The 21,867-nt window shown below is 47.0% G+C and overlaps 1 protein-coding gene across 3 annotated transcripts; it reads left to right on the top strand.

Moving 5' to 3' along the window:
* Positions 1–439: 439 nt before the first annotated feature.
* SEC23B (Sec23 homolog B, COPII coat complex component) lies at positions 440–20,560 on the top strand. Of its 3 annotated transcripts, none has more exons than XM_014962469.1 (20): positions 440–491; positions 3,099–3,334; positions 4,393–4,450; positions 5,080–5,166; positions 5,376–5,612; positions 5,991–6,076; positions 6,879–7,023; positions 7,612–7,770; positions 8,603–8,718; positions 10,232–10,355; positions 10,840–10,920; positions 11,259–11,348; positions 12,186–12,292; positions 12,461–12,614; positions 14,470–14,547; positions 14,811–14,972; positions 15,813–15,899; positions 17,899–18,054; positions 18,882–18,947; positions 20,113–20,202. In XM_014962469.1, exons 2-20 carry the CDS (start codon positions 3,114–3,116, stop codon positions 20,200–20,202), a joined length of 2,304 nt encoding a protein of 767 aa, XP_014817955.1. In that variant the 5' UTR covers positions 440–491; positions 3,099–3,113. The 3 variants fall into 3 exon arrangements, with proteins under 3 accessions (XP_014817955.1, XP_014817956.1, XP_014817954.1); XM_014962470.1 differs by having other exon boundaries at positions 465–487; XM_014962468.1 differs by lacking the exon at positions 440–491 and having other exon boundaries at positions 20,113–20,560.
* The last annotated feature ends 1,307 nt before the right edge of the window (positions 20,561–21,867 follow it).

The raw sequence follows: 21,867 nt of genomic DNA, 5'->3' as shown, positions 1-21,867 counted from the left end.
GGAAGTCGAGAACTGAGGTAAAGATGAGGCCACTCGGGGCTCACAGGTTTTGTATGTTTGTTTGTTTGTTTTAAGTGTCTGTATTATTAGTAAATTGTTATCGACAACCTTTTCCCAGGAGCAGGGACCCTCCCAAGCTGGGGGAAGAGCCGCTCCCCTCACCCTGTAGCTCTGTGCCCGTGAGGGAAGGCGACGCCTCACCCCCCATATTTAGTAAGGGCAATCCCCTCGCTCGCCTCCATTCTAACGCTGCACCTGGCACCCTTAGTCAAGATGGCCTCCCTGACGCCGCCGCTTCTGCCCCTTCAGAACGGCGCCTTGGGGTGCCCTTAGCCAAGATGTCGGCGGAGCCTCGCTGGCGGAGGGCGTGGCGTGCCGATGCCGCCATCTTGGTTGCGGGCAGCCCCTACCGCTGAGCTGGCCTTGCCGGCCGCGCGGGGCCTGCTGGGAGCTCGCGGAGGCGGCGGCGGGGAGCGGCGCGGCGCAGGCAGGTAGGGGCTGCGGGGGGCTCCCGCGGGGTCCCCGTCCCCCCGTGGCCGTGATTGGGGACTGCGGGTGGTGGTTGTCGGCTGTAGCGGGGGCAGTGGGGGTCAGTGGCGACTCCCGTGAGGGGGCGCCTGGGGGAAAGGGGTCCGTGGCCTCCGCTGTGAGGGAGGGCTGTGGGGAGGGGGCTGAAGGTCAGCGGCATCCCCTGTGAAGGTGGGTCTGGCGGGTTCAGTGGTGGCCCTTATGGGGTGTGGGTGGTCAGTGGTGTCCCCTGGGGGCTGAGGGGGTCTGTGGCGTCCCCTATAGAGAGGGTCGGGAAGGCCCAGTGGTGTCCCCGATGGGGTGTACTGGGGAGGCCCAGTGGTGTCCCCTACAGCAGTGGTTGTGTGGGGATCGGCGGCGTCCCATAGAGCAGCTCAGGGGCTCAGTGGGGTCCCCTGTAGCCTTGTCCGTGCCAGGGATTGACAGCACCTTCAGAGGGTGCTGGGGCCTGTCAGTGTCCCAAAGGGCAGAGTTGGGGTCAGCCGTGTCCCCTGGGCCTGTGCTGAGGGTGCTGGGGCCTGTCAGTGTCCCACAGGGCAGAGTTGGGGTCAGCAACATCCCCTGGGCCTGTGCTGAGGGTGCTGGGGCCTGTCAGTGTCCCACAGGGCAGAGTTGGGGTCAGCAACATCCCCTGGGCCTGTGCTGAGGATGCTGGTGCCTGTCAGTGCCCCACAGCATAAGGCTGGGGTCAGCTGTGTCCCCTGGGGCTGTGCTGGGGGTCAGCAATGCCACCTGTAGCAGTGCAGGGGGTCAGTACTGTACCCTGTGGCAGTGCTGGGGACCAGAGGCACAGGGGGTCAGAGGTGGCCCCTATGGCTTCACTAGGGATCTGTGGTGTCCCCTGTAGCTGTGCCGAGTGCGACAGCTGGGGGATCTGTGGCGTTCCGTATGGCACTGCTATGGAGCCAATAGCTTTTCCAGGAGGGGTGGGTCAGTAGTGTGCCCTATAGCAGATCCCATACAGAAACTGGAATACTACCACCATGCATCTGCTGAGGTTTTGGAAGGGTCTGTCCTCTCCTGGACGGGGGCGTTGGGACCTCCCCACCACCGGGATGGGTCCTGGAAGTCACTGCAGGACTGTGGCCGGAGGGCCCTGTGCTGGTGGGGGTGGGGGGGACTGACAGATTGGGCAGGCACACCACCCTAAAACAGCCCTACACAGCTCTCTTTGGGGTGGGGACACCTCCCCTGCTGCTGTCCTGACCCCAAAGCAGGGCCAGAACCCATGCCAAACCCAGCTGGACAATCGGGGCTTGGCCTGAGGCGGGGGAGTGGTGGAACACAGAGTAAATTTGCACTGCGGTCAGGCTGCATACCTGAGATGTCAGGCATTTGTCTCGCTGTCCTGATGTGTGGGGTCTTTTACAGGGAAGCTCAGCTCTGACTTCTACCCCGAGAGACCCATTTGTGATAGGGATGTTTTGCTGAACCCTTCCGTTTGTCCATCCAGAGGTGGGGGTGGAAATACAGGGCAATGCCCGTGAGCCTGATTTACATCCTTTATTGCAAGGATTAAAGAAAATGGTGATGATGAGTTTGGAGGTCTGTAGGAAAATGTTACATCAAAACTTTTCCTCCTTTGGAGGAGGTGATGGTTCTGATTTCTCACGCCTGTGGCCCTCCTGAATCTCCCAGCTGTAGTGAGGATGAGGAGTAAGATACTCCTGGAGCATCTGCAGCCGGAGGTGAATCTCTTATGTTTCCTTGGCCAGAGCAGGTTGTGGTGGTGCTGCTGCTCTTGGCTCTGCATTGCTGCCAGCACTGCGTGGTGTTTGTGGGCTGGGTTCGATGAGTGAGTTTTTCAATAGGCTTGTTCTTCCTTTTCTCAGAGACATAAAGGTAAGGATGGCCTTGGGAGGTCTTGTTTGGATCTTACTCTGAAGAGTTTAGTAAGGCAGTACAGAGAGTGACTTCTCTGGTGTGTTGGAGGTATCCCTGCTTCAGGAGCCTGTCTTTTAGGAAATCTACTGGACTCTCAGTTTCTCCCTTATGGTACTGTGTCACCTGGGAGTGGGACACACACAGAGGGTATCTAAAATCGCCAAAGACCCTTTTTGACCATTTTGTCATGTGCCATTTGTAAGCAGGGCAGGCTGGCAAACAGATGACGTTTGCGATGAGTGTTTTGGTCTCAGACTTGGCCTCCTTTTCTCCCCCCAAGGTTTTAGCCAAAGGCCTCAGGGTTGTTGCAAATCTGACCTGTTTTTCTTTTCTGACCTGAGTGAGGCAGGGTTGACTTGAGGCCAGCCTGAGGCTGAGTGGGTATTGGGATGTTAAATGTGGATCACAAGAAAAAGACTTGCATTCTGGCTTTGAGTGTCAGATTTTCTTGTTTCTTTATTGGATTTGATGGGGTTTAGTGTCCGGGATGTTGATGAGAGCTCTGGACAGAAGAGATTAATGTAGTCACATGGTTCATTTGATAATTGGATTAACTCATTACATCGTACTGGCTTTGTCCTGCAATGCCTGATGCCTTGTGTAGTTGATCTGCTGACCTTCTTTGCAGGACTCTTGTCCAAACAGATGACTGCTGCTTGAACGTGTGGTTGCTTATGTCCTTTCAGAACTTCTGCAGTCCCATGGCGACGTACCTGGAGTTCATCCAGCAAAATGAGGAGCGTGATGGAGTGCGTTTCAGCTGGAACGTGTGGCCTTCCAGCAGGCTGGAGGCCACAAGGATGGTCGTCCCCCTGGCCTGTCTTCTGACCCCACTGAAGGAGCGTCTTGACCTGCCGCCTGTGCAGTATGAACCGGTGCTTTGTAGCAGGCCGACTTGCAAAGCTGTGCTCAACCCACTCTGGTATGAATTTTTTGGCTGGGGATGTTAAGAGAGGCTGGACAGTACCTAATTTTTATCTGAACTTCACTACGTCCTTATTCCCCTTTTTCTCTGCCCGGTGCTTGGCTCATTTAGATGTTATGGATCTGATAAAATCCTTGTGTGCCCGATGAGATATGTTGAATGCTGTCCCGTTACTAGAGCTCCCAAAAACAGAGGAGAGAGGAGTGCCCTTGGGGAGGCTGTTAAGGCAGGTTTGATATGGAAGTGGGCAGTCCTCTTACTGTCCCGGAGAATTCTGTGGTGAATGATGAAACTTAAAATAAAAAAAGGTGCTGATTATACTGAGACTTTCCTCTGGAGTGTGATGTTCACTTGGTTTCCTGCTTCCTGCACATCCTACTGCTTATGGGTCAGTTTCAGTATGAGCATCAAGGTTTTCTTCAAAGTTTTGCAGAGAAGTTAAGACAAATAATCTCGCCCGTGTGATGATTTATACGTAGTGTGATTTATAGAATTCATATGTAGTCGGAACATAGCGTTGGGCTGAGAAAAAGTAAGGAAGGCCAGGAAGAGGAAGTAAGAAGAGATCAAGCCCATGAAATGTGAATGTGGCCAGGCTTTGCTGCACCAGCAGTTACAGGATGTTGTAACGGGCTGAGGAGAGCAAACTCTTTGGAGCAGGGAGCAGCCTGTTTGTTCAGTGTTTGTGCAGGATCTGGGTGAATGGCTCCTGCTGCTCTGTGACTGGAATACCTGTGTGCTACAGCTGTACAAACAATAAGGTGACTGAGATAAGCCCAGGTGCAGTGAAAGAATGATTAGATCCAAGTCTTTCTCTGCCAAAGGCTAAGCTCAGGAGAGCTGTCAGTGGTCCATCACGCCTGGACGTGGCAGGGCTGGATGAGCTAATGGACGTTCTGGCAACAGGACAAGAGTCTGAATCCCTAAAACTCTTGTCATTCAAGTTGGAGTGTTTGATATTCTGTTTCTTCCTCAGTGGTGTGAACCAGCACAGATAATTGTGAAGCCGTGCTGTAAAATTGTTCCTATAGTTATACCTCATCTTTCCCTTGCAGCCAAGTTGACTATCGGGCCAAGCTCTGGGCTTGTAACTTCTGTTTCCAGAGAAATCAGGTAAGTTGAAAAAAGCATCAGCTTTTCCATCTTTTCAGTGAACATTTTAGTGATGGCCTCCCCTGGCAAAGGATGTTAAGCATAAATTCCACTTTTCTAGATTCCCTCTCTTGGCCTTTTTGTCTTGCTGAACCCAGGCCCAAGCATAATGGGCCTCTTTTACCTGACATCTTCTCTATTTTCAGTTCCACTTTGCCAGTGATTTTACCAGGATGCAGGGCACAGGAAGGAGATAAAAATCTTACTTTGTGCCACATGTTTCCAGTGTGGTTTTTGCACTTGTCATTTACTGTTCTTACTGAGTATGAAATGAATTAGATTTGAGTAGACTTTTGCCATCAGAAACTGGTGTGTGTCTACACGAATTTCACCTAATGCATAGTTGCTGCTTTTGTCCTACCTTTTATTTACACTGGGTTGAGCAGTTGTCCCTACTGCTGGCCAGTTGTCTGTGCTTAGGAAAACAGCAGTATGGGTCTCCTGGCATGAATTAATCAGGTTAGTGCAGTGGCAGTAATTAAAGATTTGAATAACCACATCATGAGCAGGGCAGCCTCCATACTGCAGAGTAGGGCCCTACATTTCTGTCCTGAAACTTCCTTGTCCTGATTTTTTGTTCTCTTTTTCAGTTCCCTCCAGCGTATGCAGGCATATCGGAAGTCAATCAGCCAGCAGAGCTTATGCCCCAGTTTTCAACAATTGAATATATAGTGCAGGTAAGTGAATCATAGACAAGTTTGAAGCCTCCGGAATTGTCTTGTTTGTGACAGCTTAGGTATGCATTAGATTTACTTAAGGTGATGCAAATAAATAACATTTCCGCAAGGTGCTTAAGATAGGACTCGTTTTATTCCTTGGCTCCAGCATTATAAAATGTCACCTGGCATATGCACGCGCTTAGTAAATCCATCTCTTTCCACGTTAGCGAGGTCCGCAGACGCCATTGATCTTCCTGTATGTTGTCGACACATGCTTGGAAGAGGAGGACTTGCAGGCGCTGAAGGAGTCCCTCCAGATGTCCCTAAGTCTGCTGCCTGCCGATGCTCTGGTGGGGCTCATCACTTTCGGGAGAATGGTCCAGGTTCACGAGCTGAGCTGTGAAGGCATTTCCAAGAGCTACGTGTTTAGGGGCACAAAGGACCTGACAGCTAAGCAAATTCAGGTATGTTCGGCCATCTGTTAGGCCAGTGGCTTGTTCCTGTTAGCTCTCTTGACACCATTGCTGGTCTTTTCAAGCTCTGGGCTCTTGGGGGAGGAAGGAGACTCCAGTGCTCTTAACTGTTAGCCTGTTTCCCTCCCGATATCTGTCCTGCATTTTTGCTTTTGTAAATTCATTGGAAGCTTGTCCAAGATAGAGTTTGTGTATCTCGCATAAGGGACCCACTGATCCATTCCTAGTGGAAGTTCAAAGATCAATAATTTAACAGATATTAATGTATTTAATGCTACAGTATTGCAGGCTACGGGGTACACTGCTGAAATAAGATGTTTAGTGTTTGAATAGTACATCTCCTCTGCCACCTTTTTTTCTTTTCTCTAGGATATGCTTGGGCTTTCAAGGCCAGCCGTCCCCATTCAACAGGGAAGACCTCTTCAAACTCCAGAGCAACCTGTTATTTCAAGCAGGTAAGCTGCAACAGCACAGCAGAAAAGCAGGGCAGATGTTTTATGCCCCACTGGGGTCGCGTTTCTAAACCTGGGTTTCCCAAGAGGAGTCTTTGTAAGAAGATTTCAATGGTACTGTCTTGTCACAATTATTTCCCTACATCAAGTGATGCATATGGATGGGATACTCTAGAGCTGCAGGCAGTGTATTAGACTTCTATAGTATCTTGGTTTTGCAGTTGCAAGGACATGATTGCCATTCAGGGTAGATTTCTGCTTGAAAAACAGAGTAGCTGTCTTTGGAAAGCGTATTGCTCAGGAGTTGTTTGGAGTGAGAGCCTGTCTATTTGATTGACCAGCCAATGGTGGTCTGGTCTATGCATAACACTCTACGTACCACCTCCTGCCCCCTGACCCAGCAAGTCCAAAAAATGATTAACAGGCAGGCAGTCACCACTGAACAGTAAAGCTGTATTTGCTTCTGTCGAATACAGTTTTCTCTTTCTCAGCTCTTCAGTGGCAGCTCTGCTGCATCTTGGTGGACTAGGTCACTATTGAAGTTCTTTCCTATGCTTTATGTGACTTTGCCTTCTTGTCAGTTCCTGATGTCTTGCTTTGATTTTTTTTTTTTTATTTTTTTTTATTTATTTTGAACAGGCCTTTTAGTTTGGAAAGTCTGGATGTAAGGGAACATGCCACGTGACTTTTTGCTTCTGATCGCTATCTCAGTGTGATTTGTGTGTGCCAGGAACAAAGAGACTCTTTCTTCTCTAAACTGAAAGAACTTAAAAGCAGGAAAACCATTTTATTTGAATTTTTGCAGGTTTCTGCAGCCAGTACATAAGATTGACATGAACTTAACAGATCTGCTCGGAGAACTGCAAAGGGACCCATGGCCAGTGACCCAAGGAAAGAGGCCTTTACGTTCCACTGGAGTAGCTCTTTCCATTGCTGTTGGCTTATTGGAGGTACTCCTAGTGCTGTTGGGTTTTTTTTGAGATGAGCTGGTCAAAGCAAGCACTGGGCAGTCTTTGCTGAGACGTGCAGGTGCCAGCTTGGTCTCTGGCCCAGTTATGTTGGGCTGCAGAGGTGCAATTTGTCTCTGCTAACGTTTGACACGAATTAGCACCAAGTGGTGTAGAGTGGGCTGAGAGTTTACATCTAAATGGTAAAATATGCAGGTGATTAAAGGTCCTCAATTCCTGTGTGTATCGCCGTGTGGAGGTGATACTACGCACTGGTTTATCTGAGGGTCATCTCGGATAAAGTAAGTAAAGATGGAAGTCAAAAGAACAGAAACTTCCTGCTTCCTCTTATGAAGACATGAAACTTGACGTAGCTTGAGTCTAAACTTGAGAGTGCTGTGACTCAGGAAATGCATCGCTATTTGTCAGATCAGCCTTCAGCAGAAACAGGTCCCTAACGATGTTGCAGAAGCACATTCAGATGCTTCTCTAAAGATAGCACTGTTGCCGTTTAATCAGCCTCTCCCCTTTTGCCCCCTCCCCCCCCTTTTTTTTTTCTCTCTTTGATATAATTCTGTATTTTCATTTTAGGGCACATTTCCAAACACAGGGGCCAGAATAATGCTATTTACGGGTGGGCCACCAACACAAGGACCGGGCATGGTGGTAGGAGATGAACTGAAAACACCCATCCGCTCTTGGCACGACATAGAGAAGGACAACGCAAGGTTCATGAAGAAGGCCACCAAAGTATGTGCTAGTGTCTGCTGGGTGTGTTTAAAAACAAAGCTGAATATTGTGTCAAAATACTAAATGGGGAGGAAGGACCTTACACAAACCTACGTAAACTGCTATGTTGACAGCTGCTCAGTGTCCTTCCCCAGGGAGCAAACATATTCCATTCTCTTGATGTGGGAACAGTAGGTCCAGATATTTGTATGTTTGTCCTTGAAGTGTCTGAATCTTTTGTGTACATTAAACTGTGAGAACAGTCAAGGGAAGAATGAAAAACACTTCCTCCTGGTGACTTGTCTAGCACAGTCTTGTAGCTTCTGTGAGAGAGAAGTATTTCAATGTTGTTTCTTAGATGATGGTGGGTGAAGAATTTTTTCATTAACATTATTTTATTTCCTTCTGGAGAGGCAAAAACCTATCTTCTGAGAATTAGGCACCTCCAGAAAGGCTCCTTTGTCTTTCTAGTGTATGAAATGACAGTTAAAATAGTTCAAATATCAGGCATGAAATGTGCCTGTCAGCTTAGAGGAAGCAGTATGACAGGAGGCAGTTCTCTTACCTGCCACTGGAAGCCTTTGGGTTCCCACTGAGTTATCACAGATGAAGATCCCGTGCAATTTGTGCAAACCTTTGTATTTGTGACGTGCAACTCGAGCTCATCCAGATGCAAACATCTGAGGAGGGAGAAGCGTACTCCACCAGAGCAGTAAGAGCAAACAGCTGATGAGTTACTACAGCACTCCTAATTGCTTCATTTTACCTTGTGTTTCACCTGTTGGCCTCAGCTGGAGAGCAGTAGAAAAATGGCCCATTGTGGCATCCTAAACACTCTGCTTGTTTCCCCCAGCACTACGAGACGCTGGCGAATCGCACTGCGGCCAACGGGCACTGCATCGACATCTACGCCTGCGCCCTGGATCAGACTGGGCTGCTAGAGATGAAGTGCTGTGCAAACCTCACCGGGTACGTTCAGAGCAGGAGAGCACAAAGTTGGAACCTGTACTTTTTATTTTCTTTTGAGGGGGAGAACGGTTCAGAAAGCCTTAAAAAGTTTGCTGTCGGGGCAAAAGGGTGAGATTTCCATCATGCTGTTCTAAACTGTGGTTTGAATTTGCCAGGATATATATGGCAAACCTCCCCTGATCCCAGTCCACATTTCTGAAGTCTCAAAACAGCATGTGAATTAGCACTGCTGGTAGAAAACTCCATGTCCTGCTTTGAGAAAGGTATTCTAAAGCATGGCACAACATGTCTTTTGCGAATGCCTTCTGCCTCCTTGAGAGATAGCAAGTATTCTTTCCAGAATTTATGGGATAGAGAAGCTGTGCTTGGTGGTCTGTGCATGACTGAAGTGCCCTCAGAACAGCAGAGCCTCAGGCGTGGTGGGTAGAAGCTTGCCTTGTGCGAGCCAGATTTTCTCCGCCTAACAACTCACGTGTGCTTTCTCCGGGGATTCTCGGTGCCAGATTTTCTCCGCCTAACAACTCACGTGCGCTTTCTCCGGGGATTCTCAGTGTCATAGAATCATAGAATGGTTTGGGTTGGAAGGGACCTCAAAGATCATCGAGTTCCACCCCCCCTGCCATGGGCAGGGACACCTCCCACCAGCCCAGGTTGCTCCAAGCCCCATCCAGCCTGGCCTTGAACACTTCCAGGGATGGGGCAGCCACAACTTCCCTGGGCAACCTCGTCCAGGGTCTCACCACCGTCATAGTAAAAAATTTCTTCCTGAGATCTAATCTGAATCTTTTTTCTTCCAATTTAAAACCGTTTCCCCTTGTCCTGTCATTACACTTCCTGGGAATAGAGGTGGTGTCCCTGGATCTATTTTTAAGTGACGTCTCTGAGGGGAAAATGTCTGCATTCCATATTGCTGAAAACCTCACGGTTTCTGTGAGGAAGGCTGTGTGCTAAACTGGGCTCAGCCTGTCTCACTGGCCATTTAAAATCTGCTGCGTCAAGGGAGTCAAAGGATGGTTTTGAGCAAATGCAAGGGGTTTGTAAGGAATCACTCAGCAGAAGAGGGATTTTTTGACCCTTTGGTTGCGTTACTAAGCTCTGTATGGTCAGGTTTGGCTTTACCAAGGCACTTGGGGAAGGCACAGCCCAGACCCATGTACCCGTCCTCGTGCCATCCTGTCTGTAGCGTGGGTGGTTCTGGCCCTGCGCAGGAGAAGCAGGCTCTTTCCTGAGTTGAGATGTTTCTAGCTGAAGGAACATCGAGCGCTTTTAAGGCAGCTAAAGGGAAGGCAAGAAATACAGTTGAGAAAGCAAGCTGGCGAAGATAGAGCATTAACTTGTCTGGCTTTGGAGGAGGCATCCATGAATCTGCATTCCCTCGTGTGAATTCCAGCATGCTTTAAAACAGTTTCTGCATGTGTTTGCGTGCATGAGAGTTGGAGGGGTGTATCCTTTGTGATCCACATCTAGTTCCCAGTTGCTTCAGTTCCCTCGTGTACCGTTTCTTCTTTCCCAGAGGACACATGGTGATGGGAGACTCCTTCAACACTTCTCTCTTCAAGCAGACCTTCCAGCGGGTGTTTAACAAAGGGTACAATGGGGATTTTCGGATGGCTTTCGGTGCGAGTTTGGACGTGAAGGTGAGAGATTAGTTTCATTGAATGACATTAACTGGGAAATACAAGTGCTGTTTATTCAAAAGTTGATTTAAGTATCTGGGGTGTAGAAAATTCTACGTGTTTGAGGTCAGTTGTGGTGCCTGTTTTGAAAGAGAGACCACACTGGAGTGAGCAGAGAGATTTTTATTTGGAAGCTTGTTAAATTTGTGTGGTTTTTTTTTTTTAAAAAAAAGAAAAAAAGCAGCTGAGCTCAGCCTCTTTTCACTCAGCAAGGAACATTTCTTGGGCCAGTGCAAATAATGTCTTTGTTATTAAAATGTGGCTATGTAGATTCTCTTACATTCACTAATTGTAGCAGTAGGTGATTTGGGAAAGTACTCAGAGATGCCATGCTATGCCATCATCTGATCAAAGCTGAGCAACTCATGTAGTCTGTGTGTATGCTATTTGACTGACTTGATTTAAAAAACAAACCAACCAAACAACTTTTTTAACCTTCTTTTAGACCTCTAGGGAGCTGAAAATTGCAGGAGCTATTGGACCATGCATATCCCTGAATGCTAAAGGGCCGTGTGTCTCTGAAAATGTAAGTTTCCAACCTGGAAAAATCTTTAATAAAGAAGTAAATAACCAGGGCGAAGCTTCTGTCTAAACCTACAGCTCAGCTAGAATGTCAGTTTTCAACGAGAAGAACCATTTGGAAACATCCCAAGGAAAAGGCAGTCTTTCCTAGACTAAATTCTCACCCCACCAGGCTTTCTTTGAATTGTGTGTCCTTCAGTAATTTCATTCACACCCAAAAGATAAGAAATCCAGAAGGCTTGCTGTAGGTTGTACCTCTGATCAGAATCAAACATAACAACGTAACCTTCCGTTCCATGCTGCTGGAGTCAAAAATGCTGCCTTCTTTTCCATTCTGTGCAGGAGCTTGGAATTGGAGGAACATCTCAATGGAAAATCTGTAGTCTGGATCCCAGCACAACTCTGGCCATTTACTTTGAAGTGGTAAATCAGGTCAGTCCTGGCTTCTCGGGTTTTTTTTTTTTTTTTTTTTGGTCATCTTTTTTATACATCAAACTATTTGTTTGTAACAGGGCCAGGAAATGCTATGACATCCCCTGTGTTGCAGATGGATGGTTGCAAAGCAGCCGAGTGTTCTGTGCCAAAGAAACAATCTCAGAGGTTGTTTTCATATGCCTAAATTGCCCAATATTTTTGTTCTGTACAAACCCTACATTCTTTCATTGTCTTCCTACAGTGTTTATTTAACAAAGAAGCAATTGTCTTTTTGCCAGTAGGTGCTGTGGAGAACGAGCGTATGAATACCTTCAAATTCTTGAGGAGTTGCTCCTCCAAGTTGTAATAACTTGGTGGCTCAGAAGCAACTTTGGGCTGGGGAAATCTCTGAGCGTGTGGCAGCTGGAAGCTAGGAAGGCCACCCCAGAGGAATTCTATTCCATATATGTGCTTCTTTGTCTTCTCTCTTTGTCTTCTGCTGTGTGGGCTTGTTACTGTTGGGAAATAGGATGGTGGACTCGCAGGACCTTTACTCAGACCTTGTACTGTCATTCTTGTGCTCATGGCTGTAGAGATGGTAAGTTGGTGCCATCCTTTAAGGGACAAGCTGAGGAAGTATCAGGCACAACATTAAATGGGCCCAGCAGCACTTAGCTCTGAGGGCTGCTGGAAAACACAACGCCAACAGATGTGTCTCTCTTCTCTGGTCCATCCCTAGCTTGTACTTACTGTGTGATTGCTCATGTGGTGCCCTGGAGTTCTCCGTAGTGTATGGAGTTATGGAGTTATGGAAAAGCGAGCCTGTTTTGAAGGCTTACCTTATTTCATTTGCAGCACAACGCACCGATACCTCAGGGAGGCAGAGGGGCAGTGCAGTTTGTCACTCAGTATCAACACTCCAGTACGCAGAAACGCATCCGTGTCACCACCATAGCCAGAAAGTGAGTACCTCGTGCCAGTTTTTTGGCAGAATGGCAGAAACTGAAGCTGCGGGCCACTCTGGGATTTTTCTAGCATTTTGTTGCACGCTTTGGCAGCAGAGGCTGAATCTGGTTTGGGTTTTGCTGAAGGTGAAGGCACGTAGGGCTAACCCTTTACTCACCCTATAGCTGGGCAGATGCACAGAGTCAACTCCAGCATATAGAAGCGGCGTTTGACCAGGAAGCAGCTGCTGTGCTGATGGCACGACTGGGAGTGTACAGGGCTGAATCTGAGGAGGGACCTGATGTTCTGCGATGGCTGGACAGACAGCTGATCAGACTGGTAAGACCAATAGGCTGCAGCTGGGTGCATTCTTGGTTTTAGTAAAAATGCTCTCTGGAAATGAAGACACCGTTCTTTTCCAGATTGACCTTCTTCATTTGTGCTCTGATCACAGTCACATAGTTGTAGGACACAACAGCTCAGAAGCCAGTATGATCCATCATCCTGAAAGGGTTAAACTGGATATTAAAGATGTGATACTGAAACACAGACTAATGCAGGTGGGAAGGGACCAATTTTTTGGTTCAACTCTTCCCACCCCCCCTCAAAGTAGGGCCAGCTTTGAGGTTACAACAGATTGCTCCAGATCTTCTAGTTCAGTTGAGTTTTTAAGATTTTCTCTTCTCTTGACAACCTATTCCAATGTTTGATCACGGTCACTGCAATTTTTTTTTTTCCTTTGTTTCTTTCTCCCCCTTCTTTCTCCCCCTTCTTTCTCCCCCTTCTTTCTCCCCCTTCTTTCTCCCCCTTCTTTCTCCCCCTTCTTTCTCCCCCTTCTTTCTCCCCCTTCTTTCTCCCCCTTCTTTCTCCCCCTTCTTTCTCCCCCTTCTTTCTCCCCCTTCTTTCTCCCCCTTCTTTCTCCCCCTTCTTTCTCCCCCTTCTTTCTCCCCCTTCTTTCTCCCCCTTCTTTCTCCCCCTTCTTTCTCCCCCTTCTTTCTCCCCCTTCTTTCTCCCCCTTCTTTCTCCCCCTTCTTTCTCCCCCTTCTTTCTCCCCCTTCTTTCTCCCCCTTCTTTCTCCCCCTTCTTTCTCCCCCTTCTTTCTCCCCCTTCTTTCTCCCCCTTCTTTCTCCCCCTTCTTTCTCCCCCTTCTTTCTCCCCCTTCTTTCTCCCCCTTCTTTCTCCCCCTTCTTTCTCCCCCTTCTTTCTCCCCCTTCTTTCTCCCCCTTCTTTTTCTCCCCCTTCCTTCTCCCCCTTCCTTCTCCCCCTTGCCCCTATCAGAATTTCCATTTCTCCAGCCACCTGACAGGTAGCTGGAGACAGTGCTGTGACTCCCTGATCCCATTCTTCACCAGGCTTCTTGAGCCTCTCTCTTTATACAAGGTGTTCTAGCCCCTGACCAGCTTGGTGGCCTCTGCTAAACTCAACCCAATCTATCCATGTCTGTCTTGCACTGGGGAGCCCCAAACTAGACACAGCATTCAGATGTGGGCTCAGTGGTGCCGAGTTCAGGGAGTAATCACTTCTGCAACTTCATATTCCTCCTTTGAATTTCACAAGCTTGAATTGCCTGGATTGGTTCTGGCTTTGTCCAAACGCCCGTGTGGAGTTGATACTAACAGATACAGCACATCAGACACAGAAAAAAACAGGGCCAGTATCAAATAAAGATTTGAGCACCAAAACACACATAGGCATGCTGCATGCTGAAATGATTGCAGTCATTTAGAGCTAAATTGGTGAAACCATTGATGCTTCTTATTTTCAATGAAGCAGTTGGTGAAATGCCAGGCTGCTGCTGCTCTAGAAGCAAGTAGAGTTGCTGCTGAAGTGTTTCGTAGCATACAAAGTACTTGGGTATAATGCTGTACCCTTGATTTAATGGAAAAAAATGGGCAGTACTAGAAGCACTGTTTCTTTAATTCTTAGAAAATTTCAAATCTAGGTATAATATATATATAAACATACATAAAAAGATCAAATCATCACTCTCATTCCTGTAAGATACAGAAACCAGTGCCATAATTTTATATTATGTGTTATTGTCACTTTCATGCCTTGGTTGCTCTGTTTAAAAAGAACCAAAAGAACACCCTTCCAAAATAAAAGTGTTAATTCTTAAAAAAAACCAAAAACACCACCCCCAAAACACCAAAAAAAGAGAGAATAACCAAAGTATCCATTTTGCTTCCAACAGTGTCAGAAATTTGGACAATACAACAAAGATGATCCCAACTCCTTCAGATTGTCAGAATCATTTTCTCTGTATCCCCAGGTAAGAACTTCACTTCCCACAGGTGCAGGAGAAGTGGGCAAGGGTAAGGGAGAGTGATGATAAAACATCTCGTGCTGTTTATCAAATTCAAGAGGGGAGAAACAGATGCTTTTTTTAATTTGGAGGGTTGGTTCTGCAAATGACTGGTTAGGGAAGAACTCCGAGGAGTTAATAAGAATTAACTGTTCAGAAAGATTGGACGTGGTTGCAGAAGTGTTGGTGACTTCCTAACATTCCTCTTCTCACTCCTCCTTCTGGTGCAGTTCATGTTCCATCTGCGGCGCTCCCCATTCCTGCAGGTCTTCAACAACAGTCCAGATGAATCTTCTTACTACCGTCACCACTTTGCTAGGCAAGATCTAACCCAGTCTCTCATTATGATCCAGCCCATCCTTTATGCTTATTCTTTCCATGGACCTCCTGAGGTGAGTCCCTGTTCAACAACAAGAGTTGGATCAATCCAAAATAATGAGCATTTAGTCAAGAGTATCACTATTTCAGCAAAAAGGCCCCTATGTATTTTTTTTAAATCAAGGTAATTATTAAAGGATGAGGTGGGGCAATGTAAAATATGAATTGTGTTTTCAGTAAGCTTACAGCTTTGGTTAAAAAAAGACAAAAATGCCAAAAAACCCTCCAAAAAACATCATCTCCGCTTCCTCCTGCCCCCCTGCCAAGACACAGCCCCCCAACATCTGGTGAATATTGTGGCTGTCAGTGTCATTTTTGCTTCTCTGCCAGAGGCTGCTGTCTCCACTCCGTAAATCAGCAACTCTCAGCCTGTCCAGGTCATAATCTCTCACCAGCTGCTTGTTTTGAGGTGTTTATGGAGCAGTGTTTAACTATGTGCAAATATTCCATGGACAGACATGGATTCCCTTATACCGAGAGCTCTTTCTCTGGCAGGAAAGAAATGCAGGAGCTGCTGCAGTGACACTTTGAAACCACCTTGGCAGCATTTGCCGGAGTTTATGTTACTCCTTATTCTTCTTGAGATAGTTTTGTTCGAGATCACTCCAAATTAAACTTGGGTGGCCATAGAAAGTGTTCTCTCGTATCCTGCACTTTGTACAGCGGCTGATAACCTGCTGCTCCCCGCAGTGATGCTGCAGGAGACCGACCGCGCTCTGCAAGGCCTTCACATGGACTGAGCAGCTCTTGGTGGAGTTGTGTCCATATGGGCAGGGCTGAGCATGGCCAACCACGAAGGTTAGGACAGTTCTGAGGGCTTTGTGATGCCTGACTTTCTCCTTTATTTTCCCCAGCCAGTGCTTTTGGACAGCAGCAGTATTCTTCCTGACAGAATCCTACTGATGGATACTTTCTTCCAGATAGTTATCTACCTTGGTGAGGTATGGACAAATACCTTCTCTTTCTCTGTTTGCACTCTTTCCCTCCTGCCACGCACGCAGACAGTGTCACTGTTAGTATAAAAAGAGCTGCTGGCAAAGCCCATGCTAGCATGATGACATCATATAAATGCTGCTGGTTTTAATACAATCTCCTCACTGTCCCAGTTATCAAAAAAAATCCTACTGGAATCGTTAAGGATGTGCTCTGCATTGAGGAATAGCTGTCATGTTAGCTTGGTAACGAAGATGGTCCCTTACCATGCCTGGAAAAGGACAGAGAAACTTGAAACTAAGCAAGGCAGAGAGCTGCAGTTTGATTTTTCAGATATGTGGTTGCTGGGTTTTGCCACTTAAAATACTGCTGCTCTTAAATAAATCAGTTACAAACTTTTCCAGTTTTTGCTTTTAAACATTGGACATTTTTGACAGTTCTTCCTATATTCCTTCCATCATGACTGAGACCACTTTGCCTGCGTCAGGTACTGAACATTCAGATTTATACCAGCATGCAAAACTGTGGCTTTCCAGTGCCTCTTCAGGGTGCAGCCCTGTAGGATCCGTATTTCAGTCCTGTCAGGACCAGTAAGAGACTGGTATGCTGCTGTAGCTGCAGCATGGAAATGTCTCACACCCTCCAGCAGTTGCGGGGTAAGGGATGAAGAGGAAGCTGGCTTTCCACATTTTTCTCTGAAAAATTCCCTGTTCTTTGATGCCTTTCCCCCTCCTCATATCCATTATAGTCCTTCTTGGGGAGTGGCCCCCATCCGTTTTTTTTCCTCTCTAAATGTGGCATCAAATTAGAGTAATTTAAATAAACCCATCTTAGTTTATGGTCAGACATTCCTATTAGTGAAAGCTTCTGGGGAGGCATTTAGCCATTCCCTTTGTTTTTGAACTAAGCTACTTCATTTAACGACTGCTATTGGAATTCTCACAGTTTGGCACAATATCTTGTGGCGGCTCCATTACGAGCTCCCAACTTCACTCCATATAGGATTTATTTTCTTTGAGCAGTGAGCAGAGGTTGATTGATGTGGACAGGAGTTGAACGCTTGAGTCATCAATGAAATAAATCTTAGAATCATAGAACGGTTTGGGTTGGAAGGGACCTTAAAGATCATGGAGTTCCAACCCCCCTGCCCTGGGCAGGGACACCTCCCACCAGACCAGGTTGCTCAAAGCCCCATCCAGCCTGGCCTTGAACCCCTCCAGGGACTGAACACCCCACGTAGAACAGTTTCTACCTGCTGTTGCAGAGCAAGACACTCAGCAACTGGGTAAAATTTAGACAAAGGAAGAGCTAAGTGTGACATTGAGGTGCTGGAGCGGGTCCAGAGAAGGGCGACAAAGATGGTGAGGGGTCTGGAGAATAAGTCTTATGAGGAGAGGCTGAGGGAACTGGGGTTATTCAGCCTGGAGAAGAGGAGGCTAAGGGGAGACCTTATTGCTCTCTCCAACTCCCTGAAAGGAGGGTGTAGAGAGGTGGGGGTCGGTCTCTTTTCTCAAGTCACAGGCGACAGGACAAGAGGAAATGGCCTCAAGTTACGCCAGGGGAGGTTCAGGCTGGATATTAGGAAAAATTTTTTCACTGAAAGGGTTCTCAGCCATTGGAATGGGCTGCCCAGGGAGGTGGTTGAGGCACCATCCCTGGAGGTGTTCAAAAGACGGGTTGATGTAGTGCTGGGAGGTATGGTTTAGTGATGATGCTCCTTGTTTGTTGTGTGGGTGTCTATTTTTGTCAGTTAGGTTGATGGTTGGACAAGATGATCTTTAAAGTCCCTTCCAACCTAGAAGATTCTGTGATTCTGTGATCTGTGCGTGTAGAGAGCAGTTGTTAGGTGCACACTGTTAGGTACCTTGGTAATGCTGTAAGGCAATGGCTGCTCCATTTAAGACCAAGACAGACTGAAATTGTCAGCGATTTATAAATGCTTTGTGTTTCTGGGAAGGCTTGCAGACATCTCTGTTGTTTTTTAATTCCTCCCTGCCCCATCCACAGACTATTGCCCAGTGGCAGAAAGCGGGTTACCAAGACATGCCTGAATATGAGAACTTCAAGCACCTGCTGCAAGCCCCGCTGGATGACGCCCAGGAAATCTTGCAGACTCGATTCCCGATGCCGCGTTACGTCCACACGGAACACGGGGGCAGCCAGGTAAGGAGGTTTATCGAGGAACTCTTTCTGTTGTGGAACGGAGCAAATACTTGTCTTTTTCTGCTCTACTGAAAGGATGGTTCTACAAGTTAAATACAGTGGTAACTTAGCTTTTCAAAGTATACAGCTTGCATACTTTCTCAGGAGCTCTTACTACAATGTTGTCTTTTAATGAGTAAATCACTCACTGGATTTGGTTTTGAAATCAGGGAGAAAAAAAATACCAACATGAAAAAGCCAGCTTAATTATCTTTTTATCCCCCAAAGAGGAGGAAAGGAAATGATTTGGCTATGTATCTAAATTTACCCAAGACAGGGAGTGCAATTAGCTTGCTAGGACAGTAAGTTACGCTGAGTGATTGACCATCTGTTCCTTTGTTCTCAGATGCCAAAGGAGGATGTAAAATAGTTCCTGTTTTTTCTCTTCCTGTGTCTGGCTTGTTTGTAGCTGTGCAGAGGCTGGAACTGACGTTCCAGAACAAAGATTTGGTATTAATTTCTGGTGTGACCGTGTTACGCTGGGTTCTCCACTGACCTCTTTTCCGAGGAGTGGATGAGGCAGTGCTGGGGACGTGCCCCTGTGGTGTGGAACCGTGGTTGCCCTGCCAGGCCAGCACCACTTGCTGTAGCAGAGCATTCTGTGCCCCCTGGAGACGAGTTGTCTGTGGAGCTGGGGCTGTTTGTGGGCTTGAAACTTGTTTAAGTTAAATTAGCACCTCGTTTGTAAAAGCAGAGGAACATCATTAGTCATGGTCTATAGAAGTCTCAAGAGAGCTGACAGCTCTGCCATTTTACATAACTATTTCTCTGATGTTTTGTCTCGATAGGCCCGGTTCCTCTTGTCTAAAGTGAACCCTTCTCAGACCCACAATAACCTCTATGCCTGGGGACAGGTAAGCAATGGAAGAGCTGCTGCTGTTTGAGAATGCTGTGAAATGTACATTTATGGATTTGTCTAGTAGCCATCCTGCTTGGCCACGTGGCCACAAACCCTGAGCAGGTTCCATTCGTCCTCTCTTTCTTACCAAAGAGCTTTTTGCAGACTGGGTTTGAAAATCTTAGCAGTGCTTCATGGTGCAAGGAAAGAGGGTTATTTCTGTGTACCAAAGGAATCTGATAACAGAATTACCAGCTGAGACTGCAATAATGGTTGCATTTTAAAAGACAGAACTGATTAGATTTGTCTCTAAAGCTTAGGCAGGTTGGATTTTTATTCAACCTGTTGTTGATAAGATAAACAGTGCTGGCGGGGAGCACTAGGTGACAGTAAGATCAGAACAGTTTTCAACCCTGGATGACTAAACTCGTGTTCCTGTTCTTGTACTGAATCCCCCCAGATTTTCAGCAAAATCCAGTTGGCTTTGGGGCCTTTTCTCAATGGATCCAAGGAATGGCTGTCCAAGTGGAGGTGCTGCCAGAGGAGCTCAGTACCTCAGCAGCTTGATGGCAGGAGACAAGTGGTCTCCCCAAGGAGTGCTTTGCCCCTTCCATCTCCCTTCCTGTATCCCAGCTACACTGGGGCACAGGAAGAGCAGAATTTTCTGTGGTAGCTGCTACTGAAGGAAGCAGCTAATTTGATGTAGAATATGCTCTTAGAGGATGACCTAATGTAGAAATTTATCTTCCCTATTTATAAAAGAAATGTATCCTTCCCTACAAATATGATTTAAAACTCTTAGGTCACGGTGTATTTTGTATTCAGGAAAAAATTAACTAGTGTATGGATGCATAAAGATCTAATTTGTCTGAGAATCCGGACTTTTATATCCTTTTTCTTTACCTTGTGTGTGTAGAGCTTGGGGCAGCAAAATTCCTAATGCTTTAGAAAGGAGCTAATTTCTTTTTTCCAGTTGTTCAGATTGGCAACAGCACTGACACCATCCTCTAGCGCAGAGAGAAGCATCTTTCCACTAGAGATCTGTCCTTTGCAGCAAAAAAGGTGGTTGATTCAGCAGGCAATTAGTTCAGAGTGCCGACTTCGACTTCTGATTTGCTTTCAGTTAGTCCCCAGTGTTAACACCACTACTTTAAGCTCCTCATTTCTTTATTTTTACGCAGGAATCGGGAGCACCAATCTTGACAGATGATGTGAGTCTCCAGGTGTTCATGGACCATCTGAAAAAGCTGGCAGTTTCAAGTGCATCATGACTTTGATCTAATGGAGAAGCAAGAACGGAAGAGTTACCACATAGATCATGTTGACAGAAGCAGAGCATTTATTTACATTTCCTTTTCTCTCTTTTTAGATTAAGGTTTTTAAGTATGAAATGAAATAAATATTTGGGGAGAGTTTTTTACTTGGCCCTTCTAGATATTAATTTATTTGTATTCCCTTTTGTCTATATTCTGTTTACTCTACATTGTAACTAGAGCTAAAGAATGTTTTAGCCAATACAGATTTTAACAGCCTTTAGCTTAATTTTTAATGCTGTGTGTTCTTAAAAGGTGTCTTTTAGCGACCAGGGACTGTATTAATGAAAAATAAAAGTGGGTAAGAGCATTGCCATTTAGTGCTACTGTTACCACAAACCGGCAGATAAAACCTTCTAAGACTCAATTTAAAGTTTAGAAAGAAGGTGTTCTTTATTGCAGCACCGGGTGTACAGGGGATAGCTCCTCCTGTTGTGTGCAACAAATCCTGTTGTCAAATTAGATCTATACACAACAGGTATACCTATGGCATGTAATTCCAAGAAAACATTAGTATATTCATTAATTCATTACATTTCTGAGAATTCATTTACATAAGCTTTTGGGCATGCGTAGTTGTGCCTTCTGGTGGTCCTCATTTTGAGTGAGGGTCATTTCTTCCTCAGTCTTCTTCACCTGTCCTTTGGCTCCCTTTTCATATTGGCAAAACATGCCAACTGCTTAATTGCTCATTAAAACTAATGATGTCCCTGCTACCACCTGTGTGCCAGACAATGTCCATATTTATCACATCCCTGTCTCAGGTCACCACGTCCTCAGGGCCACAGACATCCTTTCTTATCTTACCAAGTCCTTGAAACCATTTGGGATGGTTGATAGAACAGCTACGTTTCTTCTTTAAAAGAAGATTTAACCATTTATTAACTACATAACACAGCTACATTTCTTCTTTAAAAGAAGATTTAACCGTTTATTAACTACATAAAATCTGCCTTTAGGTATCACTACCTCCAATACTGCTGTGTGAGCAATGGCCTGGGCCTACCTCCTTCTCATTTTTGAAAACCTAACCCTGGGGGGTGCGTATGTGCTATGGAAAATTATTTTGAGGTGCAAGACCGTGCAGAACAAGTCCTAAAGGAGGCCGCTTTGAGGGGTGCAGGGAGCAGGTCGAGATGTACAACCCGTGCTTTTTGAGAACGGCGTTGGACTGCCGAAGCGTTGCCTCTGCCTCACTGCAGGGCCTGGACGCCAGCCCTTCTCGCAATGAGATTGCTGCCGGACTCAATCGCCTCACCCCCCCTCAGCCGCACAGCTCCCGCCCGAGCTCGCCTCTCTGTAATGGCGGCCGCCGCCTGCCCGCCGCCATTTTCCTCTTGCTCCCGCCCCCCCATCCCCGCAGCCACGGCGCATGCGCGCCCTGCCCTTCTCGCCCCGCCCCGCCCCATCCGATTGGCGGCGGCGCCCGGCCAATGAGCGCGGGCCTTGCTGCGTGTGGGGGGGGGGGGAAGGATGCGGGCGGCGGTGTGGAACGCGCGGGCGGCGCTGCTGTACTCGCTGGGCGGCTGGACCATGCTGGGGGCCATGCTCCACTACAGCTCCAACAGCAGCGGCGGCGGCGGCGCCGAGAGCAGCGCCGGCGGGCCCGGTACGGGCTAGAGC

The sequence above is a fragment of the Calidris pugnax genome, unplaced genomic scaffold (genome assembly GCF_001431845.1).
Source record: "Calidris pugnax isolate Ruff unplaced genomic scaffold, ASM143184v1 scaffold147, whole genome shotgun sequence".
NCBI classification, from domain to species: domain Eukaryota; kingdom Metazoa; phylum Chordata; class Aves; order Charadriiformes; family Scolopacidae; genus Calidris; species Calidris pugnax.
Note: the sequence above shows the minus strand (reverse complement) of the source record. Positions and strands in the feature narration are given on the sequence as shown.